Source organism: Barbatula barbatula (genome assembly GCF_947034865.1).
Source record: "Barbatula barbatula genome assembly, chromosome: 3".
In the NCBI taxonomy this organism is placed as follows: Eukaryota; Metazoa; Chordata; class Actinopteri; order Cypriniformes; family Nemacheilidae; genus Barbatula; species Barbatula barbatula.
The window spans coordinates 11,391,844-11,416,154 of record NC_136764.1 but is presented as its reverse complement, the minus strand read 5'-3'; the positions used below and the strand labels follow the sequence as shown (position 1 = coordinate 11,416,154).

At 38.2% G+C, this 24,311-nt stretch overlaps 1 protein-coding gene across 1 annotated transcript in view; it reads left to right on the top strand.

Annotated features, from left to right (window-relative positions):
• The window catches only part of epha4b (eph receptor A4b), a 101,283-nt gene that overhangs the window by 15,409 nt on the left and 61,563 nt on the right, over positions 1-24,311 (top strand). Inside the window, exons 2-3 of the mRNA XM_079452736.1 lie at positions 848-912; positions 5,943-6,603. Coding sequence (XP_079308862.1) covers positions 848-912; positions 5,943-6,603 — 726 coding nt within the window. The remainder of the gene's footprint in view (positions 1-847; positions 913-5,942; positions 6,604-24,311) is intronic.

Below are 24,311 nucleotides of genomic sequence, written 5' to 3'. Positions count from 1 at the left end.
TCAATCAATTAATCGATTTTTTTTTGTTATAAAATAATATTTTTTTCATTAATTGTACATTGCTACTTCTCCCATGAGCTGTCGTGCATGTGGGAAAATAAAAGCTAGGGTGGATCTGAAGATTTTAGTTAATAATGAATGAAATATAGGTTGTTTCTTCACACGGCCAAACAGAATTGCAAAAATAAATCGGTACATTTCCAAACATACAGAGGCCCACAGGGGCGATGCATCACATGCATTATTAAAGCAAATATTACTATATCTTTTTCTCAATATGAAAAAGCAACATCTGAAGTGATTAAAAATGAATGGTGTCGAGCCCGTAATTACCCTGGAACACGGCTCATAGTAGAAAAAACAGAGTTTGAGTCATTCAGGACGGAGGAGACCAGCACCAGAATTAAATAGCCACTTAGGCGGTTTGTTGACCCAATCCCCTTGGCACACACTCACTCGCTCCAGAAATGAAAACCATCAATACTGTGATTGAGAGCAAACTTTGTTGAGCCCGTAACGCTGTGTAAGTCATAAGTGATTTTATTGATATCTCTGATTTACAAAACAGTCGTTCTCTAGTAATTTGCTCCCAGCGTTAAGTTTCTCCACAGGAAGAACGAGGGCATTGTGGGAATTATTTTAACCGTAGGGCCAGACTCTCGTCCCTCAGGCTATGAACCTGATTGTCTCCAACTGTTGTGTGATTTACTCGCCAAATATGCGATCCCATTTAACCATCTTATTTTCTTCACAATATGTCGCAAGGTTGACTGAACTTTAACAAATCATTATTTTTTTTATCCCTCCTTTGTGCTCTTTCTCTCCTTCTTTCTCTTTTTCTCTGCAGTTACGTTGTTGGACACCATGTCTGCTCTGGGAGACCTTGGCTGGGAGGCCTACCCGGCAGAAGGGGTGAGTAACACAACCAATCAAAATCAAGACACAAACACACACGCCACCTCTAGCGCCTTTAATCATTTCTGACTCATGCACCCAGCCAAAATGATGCCGTATTTTGTCCCAGTGCCTGTTCTAGACAAAATGATTTGAACTGCGTAGGGACCTACATACTGCTTTTAAATTAAAATGTAGCTGTGCTCTTGACTCGACACACTTTTGAACCCCCCGTACATGTTTTTTCTTGCAAACAATCATGGTTAATCATGCCGTCGCATTTTAGATGTGCTGGAATTTCACATGGCCAGATTTTACCTGCTCGGATGTATATTCATAAGCATGGATACGGCGTATAGTGTATACATCTGGACTGTGAGAATGGGGGTCCCTATGCATATTCTGAAATATTATAAAGCTGCCTGTTTTTGTAAGGTAATTTTGAACATTTTGGTCCCTGAAATTATGCAGTTAATGCAGAGTTATGTCAAGCATAAAAATCAATGTGTTGCTGCAATGAATCCAGATTTTAAAAAAAGTACTTGCAGTATGAATCAGTTCAATTATCATTGAAGCTAACACATTAAAAACAAACGCTAATAAGACAGAGAGACTAAAACACTTTAGAGATTTTTTTACGTTAAATCATTGATTCTGTTAAAAGCCCTAGTTTCATTTCATCCGTCGCTTGAGTTTGTATCAATACAAGCAGATGGCGGTATCATGCTGAAGCCAAAATTATTTTATCGACCCAACCTTACTGTTTTATGGGAGGTGTTCTCAAGGTCATCTATGAAGTCTACCATCAAAAGAGGGTTTTGAGAGCTTAGTCCTGTTTCCAGCCAAGAGCGGCTCAATTCGGCTTAACACCACCTACCCGGTCGCTTGCTTCCAATTTATTTTTGCGGAAGACGTCAAGATTAAGAGTTTCTAAAGTAGTAGCGCAATCCCCTGTGCCATAGAAGGAGAAGAGGGGGCGGTTTACGTTGAGTGGAGTTGAGGAGGCCGTGTCCGTCTTTTTTGATGTACCCAAAGTGGTCTAAAAATAATCAAGTTAGCAGAAACCACGGTAAGCTTAAAAGAAAATGAATCTTTTGGATTTCACAGACACCCTTTAAATGATTTAATAGAGCCGTCAGAGGCTAGATCAGATTGCCCGATGTCACACACGCAGAAGCTGGGCCACGAGCGGCTAAATCTGGAGACGAGGGGAATTTGGGAATGATTTTTCAACATTGCTGAAAATAGTATGGCAGACAGTACTCGCATGGTGAAATATATGTTTTGCATAATGGAATTTAAGTTGCATAACACGTGTTTAGACAAACATGATAGTAGACAACACAAACGATTTAAAAGATCACCAGGATGGGTTGCAGATCCACAATGCTGATGTCATAGTCTACTTAAATATACTACATGTCAACTAACTTTCTATTAATTGCATTTATATGTCTGATTAGAGTTTTAATAGAGTTTAAGGTTTAGGTTAGGGTTTGTAGAATAAGTTGACATTTATTTTTTGAGAGACTATTATATTAAAGTATTATTAGATATTAGAAAGTCTACTTTACTTACTGGTAGTTTACTAGAAGTTGTAAAGTTACGCAAAATATCTAAATTGGACAAAATCGAAATGAAGTGTTACTGCCATTTGTAAGCCAAATAGCATATATAGGATTGGTCATATTTAATATTCACAATATTCCTTGCAGCTTGCTTAAATTAATGTCAAGAAGATTAGCGGATTACTGTTGTGAATTTGTGCGCTGGTGGAATGTGGATGAACCCATCTTTATAGCCTCTCAGCAGATAAGTGGAGTCTCTACAGGGGGCTTTTTTATCCTGGGCTGCTTCCCAATTCACACATTATATCTACAACATAAAATCCTTTTAGGACACAAAAATTGCTACTGAAGGGGGGGGGGTTTGTGATGGTCGCGAATCAGTTGGAGAAAAATATGTGAGTAATACAGGGCTGAAGGTCACAGTAGTTTTTAAATGTAGAACGGTTAAATGTGTAAATGTTGATTATTAATTTCACAAATTAAGTCACAAATTAATTAAATTCGCTGCATTGTAACAGTGTTTGAAGTTTCGCGTTATCTAGCATCGAGGTTCCGAATTGCAATCAACTTTTCACTCCACCTTCCCTTTCGAAGAACTAAGATGTTGTCACGTTTTTGCTTATTTGCCAAACGTTTTTACGAAACGCGCTTTATAGAGCAGTTTGTCCATTTAAGGCTATTGTAGAAACAACAGGGTGAATTCCATGCAAGGGGACCCTCGGTGTATGTAAATAGAAATAGCTCATTCTGAAGTAATACAGATACAAAACTTCATTATGTTAGGTCTTTATACACCTCTGAAGACAGTTGTGTGTATTATATTGCATTTTTGTCAATAGATACTCCAAGAAATTTCTATACTGCCGTACTCTCGTGCTACATACTTTAAAGTATACTCTGTCCCATCCAAAGTAGTACTTTAGTACATAGAAGATGAATTGGGATACAGACTTGGTTTCGCAAGCTCCTAAATAGACCTTCTTTCATTGCAAACCGCTAACTACACAATAACATACATATATCACCATTAATCAGATGTAGATTTAGATAGAATGTGGTCTAAATCCAAAGACTTTCATTACCGTTCCCTGTGAATGTATCAGTCGAGCATCAGAGTCCTGTTCCCACATTACATCTGGTATGAAAAGCACCTCATAAAACACTCGCTCGTGTTCTTGTGCAGCGTTTACCTTAGATTTACTGATACTAGAAGTAGGCTTTGTTTTGAATTTATTTAATAGAAATGAACTGTAAAACCACGTCAGGTCTCACACCTGCGGATTGCATTTCGTACCCGCGGATTATTGCAGCCACCCGTGACCCACCAAACCTGCCGACAATGCTGCGTCCTGGTGAGGCTCACAGGAAAAGCCAACATGTCCCTGAAGCGACCGGTTCACCTCCGCTGGATATTTACCTTACTGACTCAATCGACTGCCACTTGACCTTTGGGGGTCAAGACTAATACAGCTTTCCCTGTCCCAGATGTTGAAGGTTTGTTTTGGATTGACTCTCAAACGGCCGTAGTCATTTAGGGTATGTGTGCGTGTCTGTTACCAAAATAGAAGGGAATAATTTAGACCGAACGATAGAAAACAGGTAACCCTAATCACACGTCTTGCAAAAGGGGCCGTCTTCCTTAAAACAGACGCTCTATTAGGGATTTAAAGTCAATTACGCTTAAGTATCTTAAACTACCAGATGATTGTGTGCTGCAATTAAGTTAAGCCAATGAAGGGCTAAGCAGACCCCATGAACTGACATATTCGCCTGGCTTCAAAGCAGTTGGACCCTGTGAAGGGTGAGTGGGGAGTTAAGGTATTTTAGATGGGACACGGACAGCTGGAGAGGCTAATTAATGGGACGCCAACGTCACACTTGTGACTGCTACCTTGATTGAGAGTGGATAAGCTTTACCTTCTGTCCAAATAGCCTGTTTTTCACTCAACAACTGTGTATGTGTTGGGATAGCTTTGCGTAGGAGGACGTGTGAACATTTTGGCATGGGCTTTGATTTTTTTACGAATATATGAATTGCATATGGCCGGTTTGCTTTCATATGATTATACGCCATCATGCCATACCGAAATGTGTAACTATATTGTGCTTGTGCATCTGGAGTGTGTAACTCTATCCTCTCGACGTTTGTAAAAGCTACCCGTCTGTGGTAAAATACTCCATGAGTTCAGACAAAGCATTCTCGAAACAAGTTTCCATAGTGGTTAACTTCAGACCAACATTTGAAAATAAATAAACAGAGAAGCATAAACCGCCTTTATGCCTGTATAAATAATCCTTCAAATGTCCAAATTATTGTACTCGAGGGAAAGAACGCACAGACGATTTCGGTCCGCTTTGATCCGCGATGTACGCCCGTTCTAACAAGTAGGCATCTGGCTCAGTTTAAGCTGACCCATGCAAGCAATTCACTCGTGTGCCTCGATCCTGTTTTTAACTGTAAGTTAATGGAAATGTGTCACAAATAATGCGATGAGATCATGGCAGGAGGGGTCAGTGATGAACACTCCAGACTGTGCTGTTGCATGGAATAAAATACTTGCACTGATGTGGAAAATTTGGCTTTTGGAGTCAATTGAATGTACTTGGGCTGCTTGACCGTTTGCTTAAATGTGCACCCATATTCAGATGCCACTCAGATTAAGGATTGTTAAAAGGACTCACTGCTCTCATAGAAAACCATAACTCTCTAGGCTTCTTGCAGTCAAGTAATCACTTTTAATGAGTAATCACTCTTGCCATCATGCGCTATTCAATGAGGTAAACCTTTGAGTGGGTGCTCAAATGGTCAGGAAAAGCGATGATTCCTGTACGCTTGGCATTTGAAGTCTAGCACGGTATTCGGATTGATCAGTGGATTTAATGAATTCTGTAATCACTTAAAACCGAGCTGGTGGTCCTTCAGCCCATCTCCACTGGAAATTATACAGAGAAGGACTGAATTTATCGAAGCAAATCAGATTTTTTAAAGACCCAAGCATTCTAAAATCCCCTAGAAGACTCCCTTGTTGGTTTATTTGCTTTCCCTTTTCGGAGTGAAATGTTACTTATGCATGAAGTGTTCCAAATGAAGGAATCTTAGACAAGTGGAAGCAGATGGTAAGAGATGATTGGAGACAAATACTGTTAAATGTAGTGTATCTAATGCTGTCTACACGACTGCAGACATGCACATAAAATCATGTTGAATAACATTTTATTACATCCAGGGTCAGATTTACAAAGTTAGACATTCAAACCTAAATGTATGTTATTTGTCTACAGAAAAAGTATTTGATTCCGCTGAAAGATCTTAATCTGGTCATTACTGAATGTTACAAAGATAATTGTCCTCACCAACAGTGGTATTTTCCTTCTAAATGTCATGTCAACGTTTTCATGCTCTGTTTAACATTTCAATTGATCAACTCTATGAGTTATGCACCTTATTTCAGCCGTAACTGTTGTTCTGTCTATTTGCAGTGGGAGGAAATCAGCGTGATGGATGAGAGGAACACTCCCATGCGCTCCTACCAGGTGTGTAACGTGATGGAGGCTAACCAGAACAACTGGCTACGTACGCGCCACATACCGCGAGACGGCGCACAGCGCGTCTACATCGAGATTAAATTCACACTTCGTGACTGCAACAGCCTGCCCGGGGTCCCCGGAACCTGCAAAGAAACTTTCAACATGTACTACTACGAATCCCACAACCCCAACCTGTGGTTTATCAAAGAGAGCCAGTACATAAAGATCGACACCATCGCTGCCGACGAAAGCTTCACGCAGACCGACGTTGGCGATCGGGTCATGAAGCTCAACACAGAAGTGAGGGACATCAGCAACCTGAGCAAGAAGGGTTTCTACCTGGCGTTTCAAGACGTCGGAGCTTGCATTGCTTTGGTGTCCCTGCGGGTCTTCTATAAGAAGTGTCCGCTTGCCGTCCTGAATTTGGCCCAGTTTCCTGACACAGTCACTGGTGGAGATTCAGCTTTGGTGGAAGTGAGGGGATCTTGCGTGAATGACTCGGAGGAGTTTGAGGCGCCCAGGATGTATTGCAGTGGCGATGGCGGATGGCTGGTGCCCATCGGACGCTGCGTCTGCAAGCCAGGCTTCGAGGAGAATAAGGACTACTGTCAGGGTGAGTTTAATTAGCAGAATATTGTACTCCTGTTTCTTTTATGAATGCTTTTTATGAATAGTTTAAATGAATACTTAATTTTTTTATTTTAAACAGGGGATTTATTGGATGTTCTGTTGGATATGTTCTGCTGGTAAAAAAATCCCTGGGGAAATTGAACAAAGAAATTATATCTGCACTTTCTGACACATGCTATCTGCGTTGTTTAAGCACTAGATTCAGATTTGTTCAGTCTGCGCAGCAGTTTTTGCCCATATTCCGTCCAATGTGCAACACTTACATAGACATGTTTACCTTGTGAAGAACAACGCTGACTTATATGCATGGTGCATAAATGCATTTAGCGGCTAGTTAAGTTGGAATGCAGGTGTAGTCAATTATATAAGGTTTTTTATATTTTTAAACTTTAAATGAGTAAATTTGCCTGCTTGTGTTTGCTTCAGAACAGTGTGTGTGTGTGTGTGTGTGTGTGTGTGTGTGTGTGTGTGTGTGTGTGTGTGTGTGTACATTTTTCTGTGAACAAATGCAAATAAGTTTGTGATGAAAGTAGCTGAGGGCTTCAGTGACTCATTTGCATTCATTGTGTGCATCTTTCCTCTGTGTTGGAGAAGGTAGCTGTGCTCTAGGATACAAATTATTGAGACATTGCATTCCTTAGACTATATGCTCTGTTTACTTGCTGCAAATCCAAAGGCCTCCAGCAGGCCGTCTAGATTTTATTTTAAAAGAGTATATTTGACTGTGCGTGTGTGTGTTGGGTGATTTTGCAAAAGTTTTTTTCCAAACAGATCTAAGCCAGCTGTTTGAGAGTTTGAAACTCTTTCTGTTCTGCTTGTGTAATAGTAACTAAAACCCTAGATTTTCTTAATTAGTTGGATTTATATGTTAGCTATAAGATATGAGAGAATGTGCCATATTGTGAGTGGGGCTGGTGGGTCTTATTAGGCAGAAGAACACAGCAGAATGCATGCGACCCCTTCAGCCATGACTCTTATTTTGTTTTTACTATACTGTATTATTATATTACAAAGGTGATATCTACCTAGTCAAAGTATTAGACATGCGATTTTTATAAATGTTAATGGTAACTAGAATGGTTGTTTTAGTTTACCAAAATTAAAACTTTGAAAACGTTCCTGTTCATTGAAAACATAATATATTGACCTAAAAATGATTGGAAAAACTTGCCTCAAAAATAAACTGAATTAAGTTTAAAGCAGTACAATTATAATAATAAAAAACAACTAAAATAAATATATAGCAACATAAAAAAATATCTAATTAATTATAAAATGACAAAAGCATATAACAAAATTGCTAAAACTTTAACTAAAATTAACGAAAAAGCTAAAATCTTATTAAAAAATATATTAATAAAACGAAATAAAACTAAAATCAAAACTATAATAAATCTGGGAACTAGGGCTGTTCAACGATTAATCGCATCCAGAATAAAAGTTTTCTTGTGTTTACATAATATGTCTGTGCATATTAATTTTGTATTTATAAACACATACATATATATATATAATAATGAAAAATATTACATTAATAACATTAAATATTAATATATACATGCAAATTTCTGAAATATATACATCTATGCATGTGTAGTTAACAATATGTAATGAATAGGCTAACATTGAAATAACAATACAGCATTTATTAATTTTAGTTCATGTTAATTTCCACATTTATGAGTCTGAAATGAACATTAGCAGATTACCTGTTAACATTAGTAAATGCAAAATGAACAAACATGAACAATTTGATTTTTTTATCCTATACATTTATACATATACTGCAATCCCCTGGGATGGAATCCACAACCTTGCGTTGTTGACGCAATGCTTTTACCACTGAGCTACATGATGTTGACCTTTTTGGATTAACTCACATGTTGTATTGTCCAATCAGCATCCAGAACCATTTCATAAACTAAGAACTCATCTTGCTTTGTGCTGTTGCTGTTTTGATTTCTCTATAGCCTGCAAACACGTCCACACATTAAAAAAGGAAACATATCCACCCACACGCTTCTCATTTTATCGAGCCTCTACTTGATTAAATTGGCAGCACAGAGAAAATTTGTCTTAACCTTGTGCTAAATTCCCACTTATCTTTATTTGTTCGTGCGTAGCATCGTTGCAGTGTACGTTTGCTTTCCCAACTCTAAGCTTTCGGACTGCAGTGGAAAATAGAAGTAAAGAACAGAGAGCGGGTTTGAGTCTATTTGAGGGGCTGCTCTATTTTTTTCTTTGTGCGTTTCCCATTTAATGGTTGCCAAATGGCTGTGTGTTGTTTGCTAATGGTCGGTCTGGAGCGACACAGAGGGACCTGCTGAGGAGCTAATGATAGCATCTTCATGATGAAACGTTCACAGACTTCACACCACTCTCTGGCAGATATATCTTTTTTTGGTGTAATATACATGCATTTTAGCTCTGCTGGGGATTTCTGACTTGAGTTAGTTCATGCTGATTAACTGAATTATTTATTTGATATTAAATGTGAAAGAGAGTAGCATGGTCATATTGATATCACATGATGTAAGTCAGCTAATGGCGTCCGGTTTTTGCAAGATTCTTTTTTATCTGATGAATTTTAATGACCCAAAAAAGTGTGATTATTCTTGTGTTTGTAAATATGTATTTTATATTGTATTTATATTGCAAGCACTAGTGTATAGTCCATATGCCAAATAGGACATTCTCATACTCTCTTGCCCTCGAGTTTCAAGAGTTTGTGCAACTTTCCTTCCCTCTCTCACGCACTGGGGTCAAGGAACGGTCACTCTCTGCAAAATAATCTTATCAGAACGTGTCACTGTAATGAATCGCTCTCCGTCGGTCAATTAACCTTATTCAAGACTAAACTAGCTGTATCTTTTCCGGTCCAGCCGCTGAATCAATCATGTGAGAGGTCAGCTGAACAGAGAATAAAGGAGGCACCAAAGGCCCAGCTAACAGAGCGCAAGACTCAATAAATGCCGATTGACTGTGATGAGCTATTTTTCAGCGTAGTGGTCCGTGGGTGGCATGACGAAATGGCTATAATAACGCAGGTTTATTGGCAGCACAAGGCCAGAGGTCACCTTATATATGTTATTGTCCTTCATTTAAGGCAGTGAGTTATAGCTGCGTGTGCAGGGGTCCGCGTATATGTTTAAGTACATGTGTGCCTCCTCTCTTTCGAAGCACTATAATGGCTTACGGAGGACTAAGATGTCATCACATTTTCGCTTCTTTGCTAAAGGAGATAACGTATTTATGAAACGCGCGGTTTAGGGCTACTGTGGAAACAACACAGCGAATTCCATGTATGGCCCGCGGTGGGTGTAGATAGAAATAGCTCATTGGGATATAATTAAAGACATAACGCTTATTTATGTAAGGTCTTTATACACCTATGAAGACAGTTATGTTATGTATATTGTTTTGCATTTCTGTCCATAGATCCTCCAAAAAAACTTCACACTGGACCTTTAAAGGAATAGTCATGTAACACAAATGAAGGGTTTCTGTATATTGTACAGAGTAAACGTTAGACAACACTGTTCTTTTCTATAAAATAAATGACTTACTGTAAATATAGTAATGCTCACATACTTTTTGTGTTTATAATGGACTAAATGAGGTGTTTACTTTCAAAAGGATCAGACAAGTTGTCATTTGCTGAAAATCTTTTATAGTGATTTTTGAGGTCATTTTGAACGCTTGCCAGCCTGATGTGGTGTTGGTGTTGAGGTCACATGTTCTTTCGTGTCGCACAGAGAAATGTCACATGGATTATGATAGTAGTCATATAGATACAGAATAACAAGAGGGTGAGAAAATGATGGTAGAATTTTTATACATTTTTAAGCAAACTAACCATTTAAGCATCTGTGTCACGAATTGGTAAGGAAGACCCAAGTGCAGGCAGCAATACGGGGATGAAGGGGTTAACACAGGGACTTTAATATATATATATATATATATATATATATATATAAACAGAAAAACAAAAACCCACGAGGGGGTAACAAAGGAGTACACAATAACAAACACGATAAACTGAAAACTAAAGACTCAACAAGAACTCAACTATAAAACACTAAGACTAACACGAACACTCAAAGACTAGACTTTACAGTATTTGTCACCACAAGGCTTCTAGGACGGGGTAACAAGTACAACGAACCAGCACAAGACAATAGACAAGAGGGCATTAAATAGGGAGACTAACAAAAAACAATAATATGTTTCTCTCCACATAAAACACGTGGGTCTGTCATGATTCTGCCCCAGACCAGAAAATCAAGACAAGAGAAGGCAGGATCATGACAATCTGAGCAAGGACATTTGTCCTTGGAGTACAGTCGACATTTGACAGCGGAGGGAAATACAGGAATTAAAAAAGCGTGAATACTTTATCCTTTTCACAGTTTGTTGGTTCTGTGCCAAGGTGAAATGCGTATATTCACTTAAACAGAGAGCTTTTGGAAATGTTTCTGTGGCCTTGAGGGCCAACATAATTTGGAAACGCTGCTTGACTAATGCCCACATGGGCAATTGTGTTGGCTCTTCTGCACGGCCGGTGACTGCATCACATTTCCTCCAGTGCTTATGCCCGGGAGAGCTGAATCCACACTCTCGTCAGGGCCAGAACTCTGCAAACAAAAGGTCAGGGCCCTCGGAAAAGTGTGTCAGCCCCTCTGAATGGCCCGAGCGGTGAAACTGTCAGTGGACTAATGTATTAAAATGAGCCTTTTTTTGCTTGTCTTTATGCAAGGTAGGTGCTAATGGACTCATTAGCCAGGCCCGCTCTGGCGCTGTAATGGCAGCCTGCTCTAATTACTGACATTTTCCATAGTGCTGTTTTCGTAATATTGGTGTTTTTCCTCAGCCCTTCTGTGGTCGAGTTTCGGTAATGGTCACCCCTCCTTCCCGACGCGGGCTCTAGCGACGCTCGGAGACCACTCAGGAGATGAGACTGCTGCTCCCTGTTTAAATATTCATTAGGATTCATGGATCCAACTGTCTCTGAGAAACGTAAATTTAAAAAAAGTTAAGTGCTTTCATTTAAAAAAGGCAACAAATAATGGAAAATCATGACATTCAATTAGGCCTGCCCACTCGCTGCCCGTCAACGCTTCTCATTTGGAAGTCAGCGAGGAAGCCCATTTGAATGCTGATCAGCGCATGTTTGTTCAAGACCGCGCTTTTCAACGGTCGTGCATAAATGTGTTTGAAAAGACTGTGCGCGTGTGCGTTTGGTCGGAGGTGTTTGGTGTCTTTCTGTGCCGATGCAGTCAGGCAGGGTAGAGCGCTGGTACCACATTTCCACAGGGACTGCCGTACGTAGCACTTTCCTTCGATGGTTTTCTCTGATGACGCAAGCGTACCGGTTATGAAATATTTATATCTGTGTGGCCAAATCTTTAAAACATAGTTTTGATACACTCTTTTGGGTGAAAATTAACATTCTGTCAGAAGAATGTTGTTAACTAAACCACGATTGTACCCATTGACTTGCATTGGTTTTGTGTCTATACAATACAAAGTGAATGGGTACCGCCATTGCTCATTTACCAAAATATCTTCTTTTGTGTTCTGGGGAAGAAGAAGTTCATACAGGTTTGAAATGACAAGAGGGTGAGTAAATGATGACAGAATAAAACATTCTGGTGAACTTTCCCTTTAATCATGTGATGATGATTATTATAATTGATAATATGAATTCTTCATATCCTTCATAATTAAGATGTTTTCTAGTTGGGTTTCTTGTCAGCTAGTCACCTGAAATAATTTGAGTTTAATAAATGTATATATATTTTTCATTAGGATCCGTAATAGATTTGATTTATTTAACTAACAGCCTCAGATTCACTACCATCCAGGTCCAAAAATATTTAACATCAACGTTCCTGATAATTTGTCAGCAATTTCTTCGTCAACGTACTGTAAGCAGGTCATCATTTTAACACAAGCTTTACGTGTTGTTTTTATTATTGATGCTATAATGTATATCTAATGCTGGATCGGATGTGGAATATTGTGCTTAAAATACTCCTGAAATATGTTTAGGTGTCCTGCTTTATGAGTTTCAAGTAAACCCATCTATCCATCTTATTAGTGTCTCCATTCAATCTCCATTCCTGGTTTCACCTTCTCTCAGACGTTTCCACTACTGTATAGTGTTTTTCTCTTTTGGCATATTATAAAACGGCCGGTCCAGAACCTTTCCACCCTGCTAGGTAATTAACATGCTCTGGCTGTATGGGTCTCAGGGGAGCTCTCATTAGCACGGCAAGCGTATAATGGGCTTCATTCACAAGAGGAGGGGACCTATCTGATGAGAGTCGCCGGGTCAGTTATTGTGTTGCTGCTTGCTGCTCTTATCAGCTGGATGTATAAAGCTGATGGGCTCTTGGTTTGTAGTGCTCATGGATGGGTGGACAGGGCCCGTTTCATTTGAGCACTCATAGTCTGTATGAATAGCAGCGTGTGTGCTTAGTTGTGTGTCCATTTGTCATCTTGAAGGTACTTGTGTGTATGTAGACTTTGAACTGTTGATTTTGATCTTATTTTGGCTCATTTTTCGGCGACGAAATAGCAAACCACAGTTCATTTTTGATGCGACATTTCAGCCAAACCTAAAATAAGTTAAGCTTTAAATACAAAATTGGTATTTTATATGAATTCATGAAGTCGAAAATGTATGTTCACTAGAAAAAAAGCAAAAACGAAGCGTGACACTGATCATACAAAAATGCATGAATGAGATTGTGTGAATTCATATAAATTTGAGGTGGACAGCAGTGAAGTATTTTTACTATTATCTTTAGTGCTTTTTCCTTGGGAAAATGTGTTTATTACATTTTAATGCATAATTTCATCCTTTTCTCTACTACATTTCATAATTTTTTACTTGAGTAAAAGCAGAAAAGTGCTAGATTTAATCTATTTACTGTAAGCGTGAAAGGAAAAAACTGCATGTATTTATGAGATGTATGTAGTAGAATAGTAAGGTAGTGAAATAAAACACTGTAAAAATACAAAACAAAAACATGAAAATGTGCTTGACATTAAAAATACTTAAAAATAGGAAAAATAATAGTTGCATCATAAATTAAATAAGATATTTTTTTTCCTTTTTATGTTAAAATCATAATTTTTGATTTAAAAATCACTTTTATATTTGCTTAATGTCTATATTTAAAGTTTGTATCTACTCTTTATTTTTTATATTTATATTTTTATATTCAGTTGATATAAAGGACTGCTTATTTACAATGTACAGTTAGTGTATTTTACTGTATGCAGAAATGTGCAGTAGCCAATGTACTGATATCTGTCAGATTCTCACTGATTAAACAAGAATAACTGGCTGTACAGTAGGAATCCCTGAGCACTGTGTAGATTTCACTCGTACTTTATCTCTCTCTCGTTCTCTCAAAGTTACCCCACACGTTCACGACAAAAAATTACCTACTGCATACTGTGACAGGGATTATATTATTATGAAATTGAGTTTTGCTGTCAAAACATCCTCCTGGATGCATATCCTCAATTGCACTCATCGCACGCTGTTTTGGTTCCGTCTCTCTCTCCTCCTCCTTTTCTTTCGCAGCTTTGAGTGGATGCTTTTTTCTCTCTCTACCTGACCCCTGGAGGCCTGAAGCAGGCCATTCATGCTGTCTGCGTCTGCCACAACCAATTACAGATCCAGCGGAGACCAGAACAGCCCAGACACCTGTCATCTCCCACAGCCTCTGTCCTGGAACCCAGTAGACTTCCACCGTCTTTCTCTGACTCACTCTCACTCCTCCCCTCTGACGTTGGCCGATCTCTTCTACTTATGCTCTTTCTATCACCCTTTCTTTAGCTGGCATGTTCAATTTCTCTCTGTTCCAGTCTTTCGCCCCCTCTACTTAGGAAGGATCTCACCGCTACGGGTACTGTTGTGTCAGTCGAGGCTTTTCTATCACATACTACAATCAGGAAATGGCAAAGAGTCAGTCGTAGACTTCAAACGGTTGAACGGGTTGGACAAGAGCAATGAAACAGGTTGTGAAACTGGATCAAATTTTGCATATGATGATTAAATGCAAATGGGATAAAGTTTTGCCTAGCCAGACTTTAAGACTGACAGAAAAATCGGGATTCCATAGCAGCTTTCATTGGCCAAGAGGTCTAAGTGACATGTAAAACAACCAATCACAGTTTGTTCTGTTTAGCATAATGTGTTGGGGCGTTTCAGATTTCCTTGGAATCCTTTTAAATTTACCAATGATGACTAAATCTAAAGTAAATGTTGCGTGCCTTCACTTGTTAAAAATACTTGTAATTTTCTGGCAGCTAGGGCACCGGGTTAAAACGTAAAATTACATGTTTTTCATAAGGAATAATTCACCTTCAAAATGTAAATTGTGTAATTGTAAAAAAAAGTCGGTCCCCATTGACTTCTATTCTATGGACACAAAACCAGTGCATTTACTGTGTAAATAATGACACATTTCTCTTTTTGACTCAACTCGCAGTCTATTTCTATAATTTGACATTTTTTATTTTAAAATCTGAGAACAATTTCTACAACAAAACAGTACATTTAATTTTGTACAGTGATATTTATTAGACATTCAGCCAATGGTTTGTGAGCGAGAGGCTTAGACTATAGGTGATATGAGGATGAGTAAGTAATGACACAATATTATTTTTTGGTGAACTGTTTCTTGAAGTTAAACAAGACTTTTCTGAGTGGCTGAAGTGACAACAGAAAACACATTCTGCTTAGCGGTAAAAGCACATTCTGGCCGATTGCCTGTGAGTCCCTCTTAGTAGTGATCAAGATCAGTAGGGAAAGTGGGTCATTACTTTCAGCAGCATATATATATATATATATATATATATATAAATAACTGTGTTAGGTCTTCAGCAGCACATCATCTATATGACCAAAAGCCTGAATGCTCCTCCATGAATCTCTACTTTAGATTTCATCAATTTAAAAAATCTGAGTGTGTGTTTAATATGTGTCCCTGGATATGAAATTGCTTTTCATTAAAAGCTCATGAAATGCAATATTTGACAAAATGTCCTTTAATTATTTTAAAAGGTCTTCATGTATTTAAGGTCAAGCATATAATGGAGTTATTTCTCCAAGGTACACAGACTTTTGTTTTTTTACCAAACTCTTGCAGTTGTCCTTAAAGTAAAACGCAGACTTTGCATCTTTGCTTCAAATAGTCTGCTTGTTTGGTGAAGTTTTGATTGAATCTCTCAAAGGAAAAGAAGTACACTTTCACAGCACAAACCCTTTGTAGCACGTAAGAAAAACCGACTTCATATTTTAAAAAGAGAGCTCATTGTGATATATGAACTCACAGTGATATACAGCATGTTAGATGTTAAAACAGATGTTATGAAATGTTAGTCTTCAGACCTATGAAAAGCATTTTAATCCTTTCAGGGGGCCGTTTTTATCGTCTTTTGGGAGATCAAATCTACGTATTCTCTTAGATTTCTGTAATTCCGATTTCTCCCGATAACAAATCATGTCATATATCACAGAGGGAGAGACAGTGTGTGTGTTTGTTAAACCAGTATGCGGCAGCAGTAGTCAGTCATGCTCCACCTGATCTCTGTTAAGTTCATCTGAAACATCGGAGGATGTTTGAAGGTCAAGCGTTCCCTGAGCAGCTGCATTATTCCTCTCTCGCTCGCTCTTTCTCTCTCTCTGGCAGTTGAGGGTCAGTCAGAAGCAGTGGACCTCTTGCTTAAAGAAATCTCTTGAAACGCAGTGTGTGCGGCAGGGCAGTTTTACCTCATGCCAGATGTTTTCTGAGGGGGGCTGATGGGTGATGTGGAACGACTCCTTGAATAACAATCTGCAGGTCGTTTCCTCCTCCCCCACCCCCCGTTCTCTCGCTCACATCCTCACAAACCTGCAGTGTTGCTCACCGCTGGTCTCCTATACACAGCTGCTCCTCATTTTCAGGCTACCTCAGCCATTGTCTTAGGGAAGTGAATAACGTTTATTCCCTTGTATGTAATAATTGTGTACGTAAATGGATGTACAGTTCAAAATATAGATTTTTTTTCCCATGGTTGATACAGCTGCAATAGTTGAAATATGTGATTGCATTTGTGGCTCAATATCTTGCTGTAATTGGGTTCATCAAAGCACATTTTTCCTAGGCCGTTGTAATATTAGCTTTGTTTCAAACCCTGTGAGCTGTCTTTCTGCCTATACAGGCTTTATAGGAATGTGTTAATAAAGGTGCACATCAGGCTGTCATGAGCTCTCATACATAACCAGTTTTGAATGGTCATGTAGACTTGTCCACATGAATTTCATGAATTTAGACTTGTCTTAATGAATTTCATTATTATTTAGTAGAGATTGTTGCTGTTCTGTGATACTTTTTTCAATTTGTGAAAGTCCCAATGAAATCAAAATGTGTGTTTTTTTGGCCTGTAGTATAAATATGATTTTTTCAACATTGATAAAATTGACAGATATAGTAAGCATAAAATTAAAACGTTCAAAATGTACAAACTCTCACTTCTGCTAATATGGATAAATGTTTTTTTTCATATGCGATTCCAAGCTGTGAGGTAAACTAAATGTTATTGGCTGTTTAAAAAGGGGAGGAGCCACTCAAAATGTCCAGCCCAATCCAGAACCTTAGAGATGACGTATTTTGTAGCCTTACCCGGAAGTAAGTGCTGCGCTGGTTCCCTCGACCGAAAGCCTTTGCATTTTTTCTATAGACTTTTGGAAGTTGGCAAAAAATAAGCTCTGTGATTAACAAAGGTTTTTGATGTATACACGTTTTGTCTATCAAGATAATCTTTATAAATTAACACAACATTTGTTACTTTTGAAGCCGAAATACAATCGGCAGAAGTAAAAAGCCAACACACAGACTAACGTTACACTTAAGGTCGCTCGATATCATCGTCCCCACCACCAAGCCTCGATATTTTTTCAAATTTTCTTTTCAAAAAGGTTCCCTGGTAAGTAAAGAGATATCCAATCACATCGCCACTTTACACGTAAACTGTAGGTTCTCTATTAAAATGCCAGTCTGAACACTTTGCGAACCAGGAGTAAATCATTTTTTTCTTTTTGGTCCAGACCAATAGAACCGAACTGCTATTTTATCTACTAGTGTAAATAGCATGTATTTCCTAAATTTATTTTATAAATATTTTTTTTATTTTTGTGCATTCCAGTATCATTCAAACTGCATTTTGGGTGTTTTGATTAAGAAATAATAAAGCTAACTAACACAATAAAACAAACAAGATAACAGTAAAAACTGGATTTTAAAATTAACTGTTTTTGCAGAAGAACTCTTCATGTGCGGCGTAATACATGTACTGCATGTTGGTAATGGGGGAAATGTGCATAATACATCTTGGATTTGATGCTTTTGTGAGTGAGGTATGACGATTATTTGCCTTTGCATTCAGTGCTGCTGTTGATTACGTCATCCAAAAACCTATTTTAGAAGTGAACAAATGTAGTTGCTTTTGACAAATATTTTTTCTTTGGAATATGCACAATAAACCCAAGAAAACGCCTTCAATTTAGCTAATAATTTGTGTTTTTATGTTGAAGGAAGGAAACTAAAATAAAAGAGAAAAAAGAGAAGGACGTTGAAATGATTGTGGTATTGCAGAAGAGAAGTTCAGCAAAGAGCGAGGTGAAAAAAGCTCAGGAATATTGGCCAGAGCCAGAGCCAGAGTTCTACATAAATTGGGTCGCTGTTGTTTTAGGGTGCACGTTGGCAGGAGCTATTCCTGAAGGAAATGGAGCATTGATTCATGGCGATAATTTCCAGATGTTCTTCAGCGTTGTCAGAAAGACGTTCGCTTCTGCGTTTAGCTCTTTGCAGACAACATCAATTGTCGGGCACCGTATAAACATAGATTGCTGTGGTGCTAGGTTATCAAAAATGCAGAAGCTCAGGTACATACACTGTGCTTTGCCTGCGGAATGTATTTCTCATAACCCAGTTTGCACCTTACCTGGGGGCTGACGTGTATCTTCTCTGAAGTGTGGTTGCTCTACGGCAGCTCGGACATTATTGTATTGAAAATACAATAATGTCTACTGCTGCTGTAAAGCACACAGCTTGGTTCAGACTGGACTTTCTTTTTTTTCCAATGATTTATTTTTCATTGTTTGTAATGACTCAATGCTCCGACACAGGTGTCATGTACGTCATCGGAAAGATTGGCAAGTCTATAATCAGACAAGCATCAGACACACGAACACTCCGCAACATTTGCCAGGTTTCTTTAATAAAAATCTGGTCCAGGTGGGAACGAAGCGTGAGATATGTTCATGTGTGATGTATTGGAGAGGGCAGGCAGGTGATAAGGATCACTCTGAATTGATTAGTCTGTCAGAGGACCTAAAGATAAGCACCTGCTTCATCTAACAACCCCCACCCATTATAACACCACTCACTCCATGTCTGCCCACCAGCAGACCATAACATAAACCCTCAGCACTAATGCCGATTTAGCAACCCATCTTGAAATAACCTTTTTGACCAGTTCAGCTGGTGACTTTGGATTACAATAATCATGTATAACGCCAGAATATTTTGTCCAGGAACCGACTACTTAAATAGGAAGAAGTCATCAGATTGACATGAAAACCAACCAGCCACCGTTTGTGTTTACGTGACATTTACAGGCTGATCCGCATCTGAAATCAATGTACCACAATAATAGAGCAGCGTAGAAAAAAACTGCTTTTGTAAACAGTTTCAGAAATGGCTACAAATTGGATATGATCTGAAAACAAGACTTTGTTACCAAAATCATGTTTGTGTGCAGAATCTATTGGCCTGGCTGTGGGAGACTACTGGTTACCCATCATAGCTATACTGGACAAACTGGGTAACCTGCAGTATATGAATGTATCAGACCAACAGTGCCATTTAAATCTACACAGGATCAAATCTATGAAAAGCTGCAAGGAAGTCGTCCGATCTGTTCTTTCACAAACCGAATCTTGCTCAATGGAGAATATCACTAAACTATGTCACATTTGGGACCATTGTGATGAAACCGAGCTTTACATGATGGCGGAGATCCAAATGCTAAAAAGAGAGAGATGTACTCCATTGATCCCTGCGGGAATATTCAGTATTACGCCCTGGATGGAAAAATTGAAAACACAATCGATCCAAAAACATCACACGGCCAGCAGTTGTAACCAAAGCATAGCTTTAATTTGGTGTACTTTTACTTCATAAGAGCAAACATACCAGTTTTAATATCAAAGGGGGTTTTCTGTCAGTACACAGCATTAGGGGTTTTGAGATCTCTGTAAACCAGCCACCACAGGGGTCAGTATTAAGAGATATTGGAGAGTAGCGTTTTAGAGACGGTGAGCTAATCAGCGTTAATCGTAGCCGAGCCATGTCCTGCGTTCACTGTTGCGGTGTGTGGTCATACTGTGAGCCGAGAGTGTGTTAGCTGTGCTTTTCAACAGCTTCATTACAGCGAGCAGGAACTTGGATATCACTGGGCTTATTATAGAGAGAGCGGTGTTCTGCGTCTGCCTGTGATCATGAGTTGAGCTACAGCTATTATTCAAGTCTTAGCCGTTGTTATTCACTCTGAGGAAAACTGTATTGCTAAGAGGATGCAGTTTCACAGCTCAGGAGATTTCATTGAGTTCTGAGATGTGTTGTTTAGGTATCAACTTCAATAGCAACTGTCTCAGATGTTACTCTTAAAGTTGCTTTGAGAAAAAGAAATAGACACGATTGATGAAATGCATTCAAGAATATGGAGCTTAAACATAATGTAGATCATAGACCACTTCGCAAGATGTAAACACTGGTCCAGAAGCACTTCCGGTTTTTAACATTTTAAACATGCTTACATATATCATCAAATCTTACAGATTTGAAACTGGTGTTAATGAAGCAGGAAGTGTTCTGGACCAGCGTTGGCCCAGCTTTGTTTACGTTTCCTGAAGTGGTCTATAGGTAAGAAAATCTGATTTTGGATCTATTTAATGAGTTCGTATTGAAATCTTCAATGATACACCTTAAAAATAAAAAAGCTGTTATCGTTTACTCACCCTGTTGTCTTTGCAAGCCTGTGTTATTTTCATTCTTCTTCGAAACCCAAAAGATAGTATTTTGAAAAATGTTGGTAACAAAAAAACGTTGGTCCCTTTTACTTCAAGAGAATGCGGTAATAATAACAGAATCTTTATTTTGAAGGTGAACTATCCCTTTATTTTATATTAATTGAGATCTGTTAGGAAACTAGTAGATATTGGAAAATATTGAAGGTATACTTATGATTTCTTGGTCTTTTTGTTAGAAATATTAAAGACATAAAAAGCTTACATACAATTTTTTATTTGCTCTTGATTCAATGTCATTGCTGTTTAGGAGATTTAAGGTATTGAATAAATCTCATCTGTTTTTTCTTTCTTAAAGTCTTTCTTAATCATAAACCATTTAGATATTAGGTAGAATGTTATGATTTTTTTACTCAAAAATATAAAATTTTCCACCAAAACTAGTAGTTCAATCCTCAACAAAGTGTTACTTACAATGAGTGTATTTGGTTATCAAGGATATAAAAGTATATACTGTATGAGACATGAAAAAACCTTCTGAAACAAAAACCAAAAGAAACCCACATTGAACTTGTAATGATTTTAATAGTTAACAGCTGACGGTTGTGCAAACTATTTGTTTTTGTGGCTTCCCTTGTTCTTTCAGCAGGGAAATAACTTTAATGTGGATTTTTTATACCGTACATAAATAATCGAAATGTCATTGCCATTCGTAATCAAAATAATGTGTTTCATGCGTCATTGTCAGTCAAACAGTAAAACAGTGGTGAGGCAGAAAATAACACAGTGAGTTTATAGCCCAGAGCACGGCACTGGATCTTCAGACTACCTCCGGCCCGGTTTTATTTTAAGTTCATCTCTCTCAATAATTCATAACCTCTGTCCCAAGAGCTCACAGTAACACATTCACAAGTCTCGTAGTCCCTTTATCAGCCTCACCACAGTGTTCAAACTCCCCCGCCGTTCTCCCGTACTCCCACTGATTCATCCATATCTGTATTCTTGCTTATCGATGCAATTTATTTATTCTAAACAATTACTGCAAAACTTGCCACATCATAGACGTAAAAAGTAGATTAATTTACATAATTATATCGCTGATTCTGAATCAGATGTGAAGTGGCTGCAGTGGTAGGAAAGGGCATCACGGTAGCATGAGTCAGAACGTCTCCTGCCGACGAGAACCCTGCGGCTCCTTAATTGAGACGGAGGCGAATAGGCCAAAACTCGCTTTGAAGATTCGGCTTCCACTAAGTATATTATAGTAGGCCTAAGCCAATTAGATAGGAGTTCAGAGTGTGAAGAATATTTACAGACTTTAAATTTTTTGGGGTGTATTTATGTATGTGAATCCCTAAATGACCTGGTTTTAAATGGGGGAGCTGAGTGAGCCTGCGTATGGTCTAACTGCTCATTTTATTCATCTAAAGGTGGATGCTGGCGGTCCTTCAGGTTTTTCGAATGGAGTGTGATTTTCGGGCTTTGAGATATTACCCCATTATGATATAATTTTCATTTGTATAAATGTGCTTAGAACAGTAAGGAGTTCAGGATACACATCGTAGGTTTGTAAGTTTCATGTAATGTATTGTAATTTATTATTTAGTATTTTTGTATTTTTGTATTTTTGTTGCAACACAATTCTGCTCTCCTACTTTTTTGCTGTAACATTTCTGAGGTAATTACTTACATCAGATGTTTTTATGTGTCTGTGTGTTTATGTTAAGAGTTTGGTAAGTTATAAATAGATTTAGTAATAGGAATTCTGTCATCATTTACTCAACCTGTTGTCATTTTAAACCTGTGTGTGTTTCTTTCTTTTGCAAAACACAAAAGAAGATATTTAGAAAAAAAATTGGCATCCAAAAAAACTTAGGTCCCTATTGACTTCTATTGTATGGAGACAAAACCAATGCAAGTCAATGGGGACCAATTGTTTTCTGTTGCCAACATTTTTCAAATTACCTTCTTTTGTGTTCAGAAGAAAGAATGTCATACATGTTTGAAATGACAAGAAGGCGTGTATATAATGAATACAATTTTTCATTTTTAAGGTGAACTATTCATTTAACCTTACATGCACACAAAATGAGTTATGTTTTATGACAGTGAAGTACTGAATTCGTATCATGAACAATTATATAGAAATAATAAAACAGGCTAGGATGTTGAATGATTTTCTTTTCAGTTGTATACAATATCAGTTTAACTTGATCAAGAAATAACACATTATAATATTGCAAGAGTTGAGATGATACTTTCCGAGTTTTGTTATAGCTCTTGGTGCAAAACACGTCGACTACTATTCATAAGTAGATATAAAAACATTGTAAACTGTCAGATATGGCCGCGTTAATATCAGACACTTATAAATAACCGTACCTGATAAAAGATAAACCAATGCTGTTCTTTGCTTCTGCAATATAGATAGAGGATGTGAACAGGCATGAAATGACAGGCAGGGGTGTCGCTTCATCTGGAACCGTTCGCTAACCTCATAAAGAACTCGCTGGGAAATCTTCCCAGCGAGTTTCATGACTCAAATCAGGCCAGGACAATAGAAAGCGGGAGGCCACCATAGAGGGCGAAACCCGGATATTACTGCGCTTATCAACTAGAAAGAGCTCATCAGGGTTCATTTGTACTTTCAAAGAAACGGACACTAAAATCCTTATCTGCCAGAGTGAACGTGCCAAGCTTTTCCTATTAATTCTGACAGGGAGAGCATATGGTTCGTCGGAGTCAGAATGCAGGTTTCAATCTGAAATCCATAACCTCCCATCTGAAGATGAAAGGAACAATGGCCCGTGGACAATCTGGAGTATGGCTGCGTGTGAATGAGTGAATAGGGATGAGATATTGTGTCAGGTCAGGCCTGTTATCAGTATCTTGATTGATCGTGTTTTGTCTCGCACAGTACTTGTATGTATGTGTGGTTGTGCCCGCCGGCAAGAGGAAGCATCACTTGCCATGTGCATGGGGGGCAGATGAACGGAGCCAGGATGTAATTTGCTGAAACCTGATATCTGCTTATAACAGGAACCAAACATTTATTTTATTCGGGATCTTTTGAATTCAGGTCTACTGGCTTTATTAACTAAGGATGAAAATAAAAATAAGTGAAAACAGAGTAAAAGGAAGGTTTTTCCCTTAATATTCATTCTCGATTAATACCCTAATGCATTAGTATCTCAAATAATAGCCATTTTCCAATAAATCTGTCCCTTACAGAAAAGACACATGAAATTCCCATGTGAAATATGTTTTTGGCACATTTTTGTGCGAATCCCATGTGAAACCCATAGGACATGTTAAAACCTATGGGATAACATGTTCAACATGTAGTGATATGTCTCCACATGCGATCACACTCATTTTTCACATGTCACCACATGGGTTTCACATGGGAATTTACATGGGATTCACACAAAAGTGATCCAAAAACACACATTTTTACATACAAGAAAAACATGTGAAATCCATGTGTCTTTACCCGCCCTCTGTTTTAAACGAATGACTGAATATGGAAGAAACAAGCACAAAACATTGTGTGGTAGTGTATTAAACTATTCCAAGACATATGATAGCTTTGTGTGAGGAAA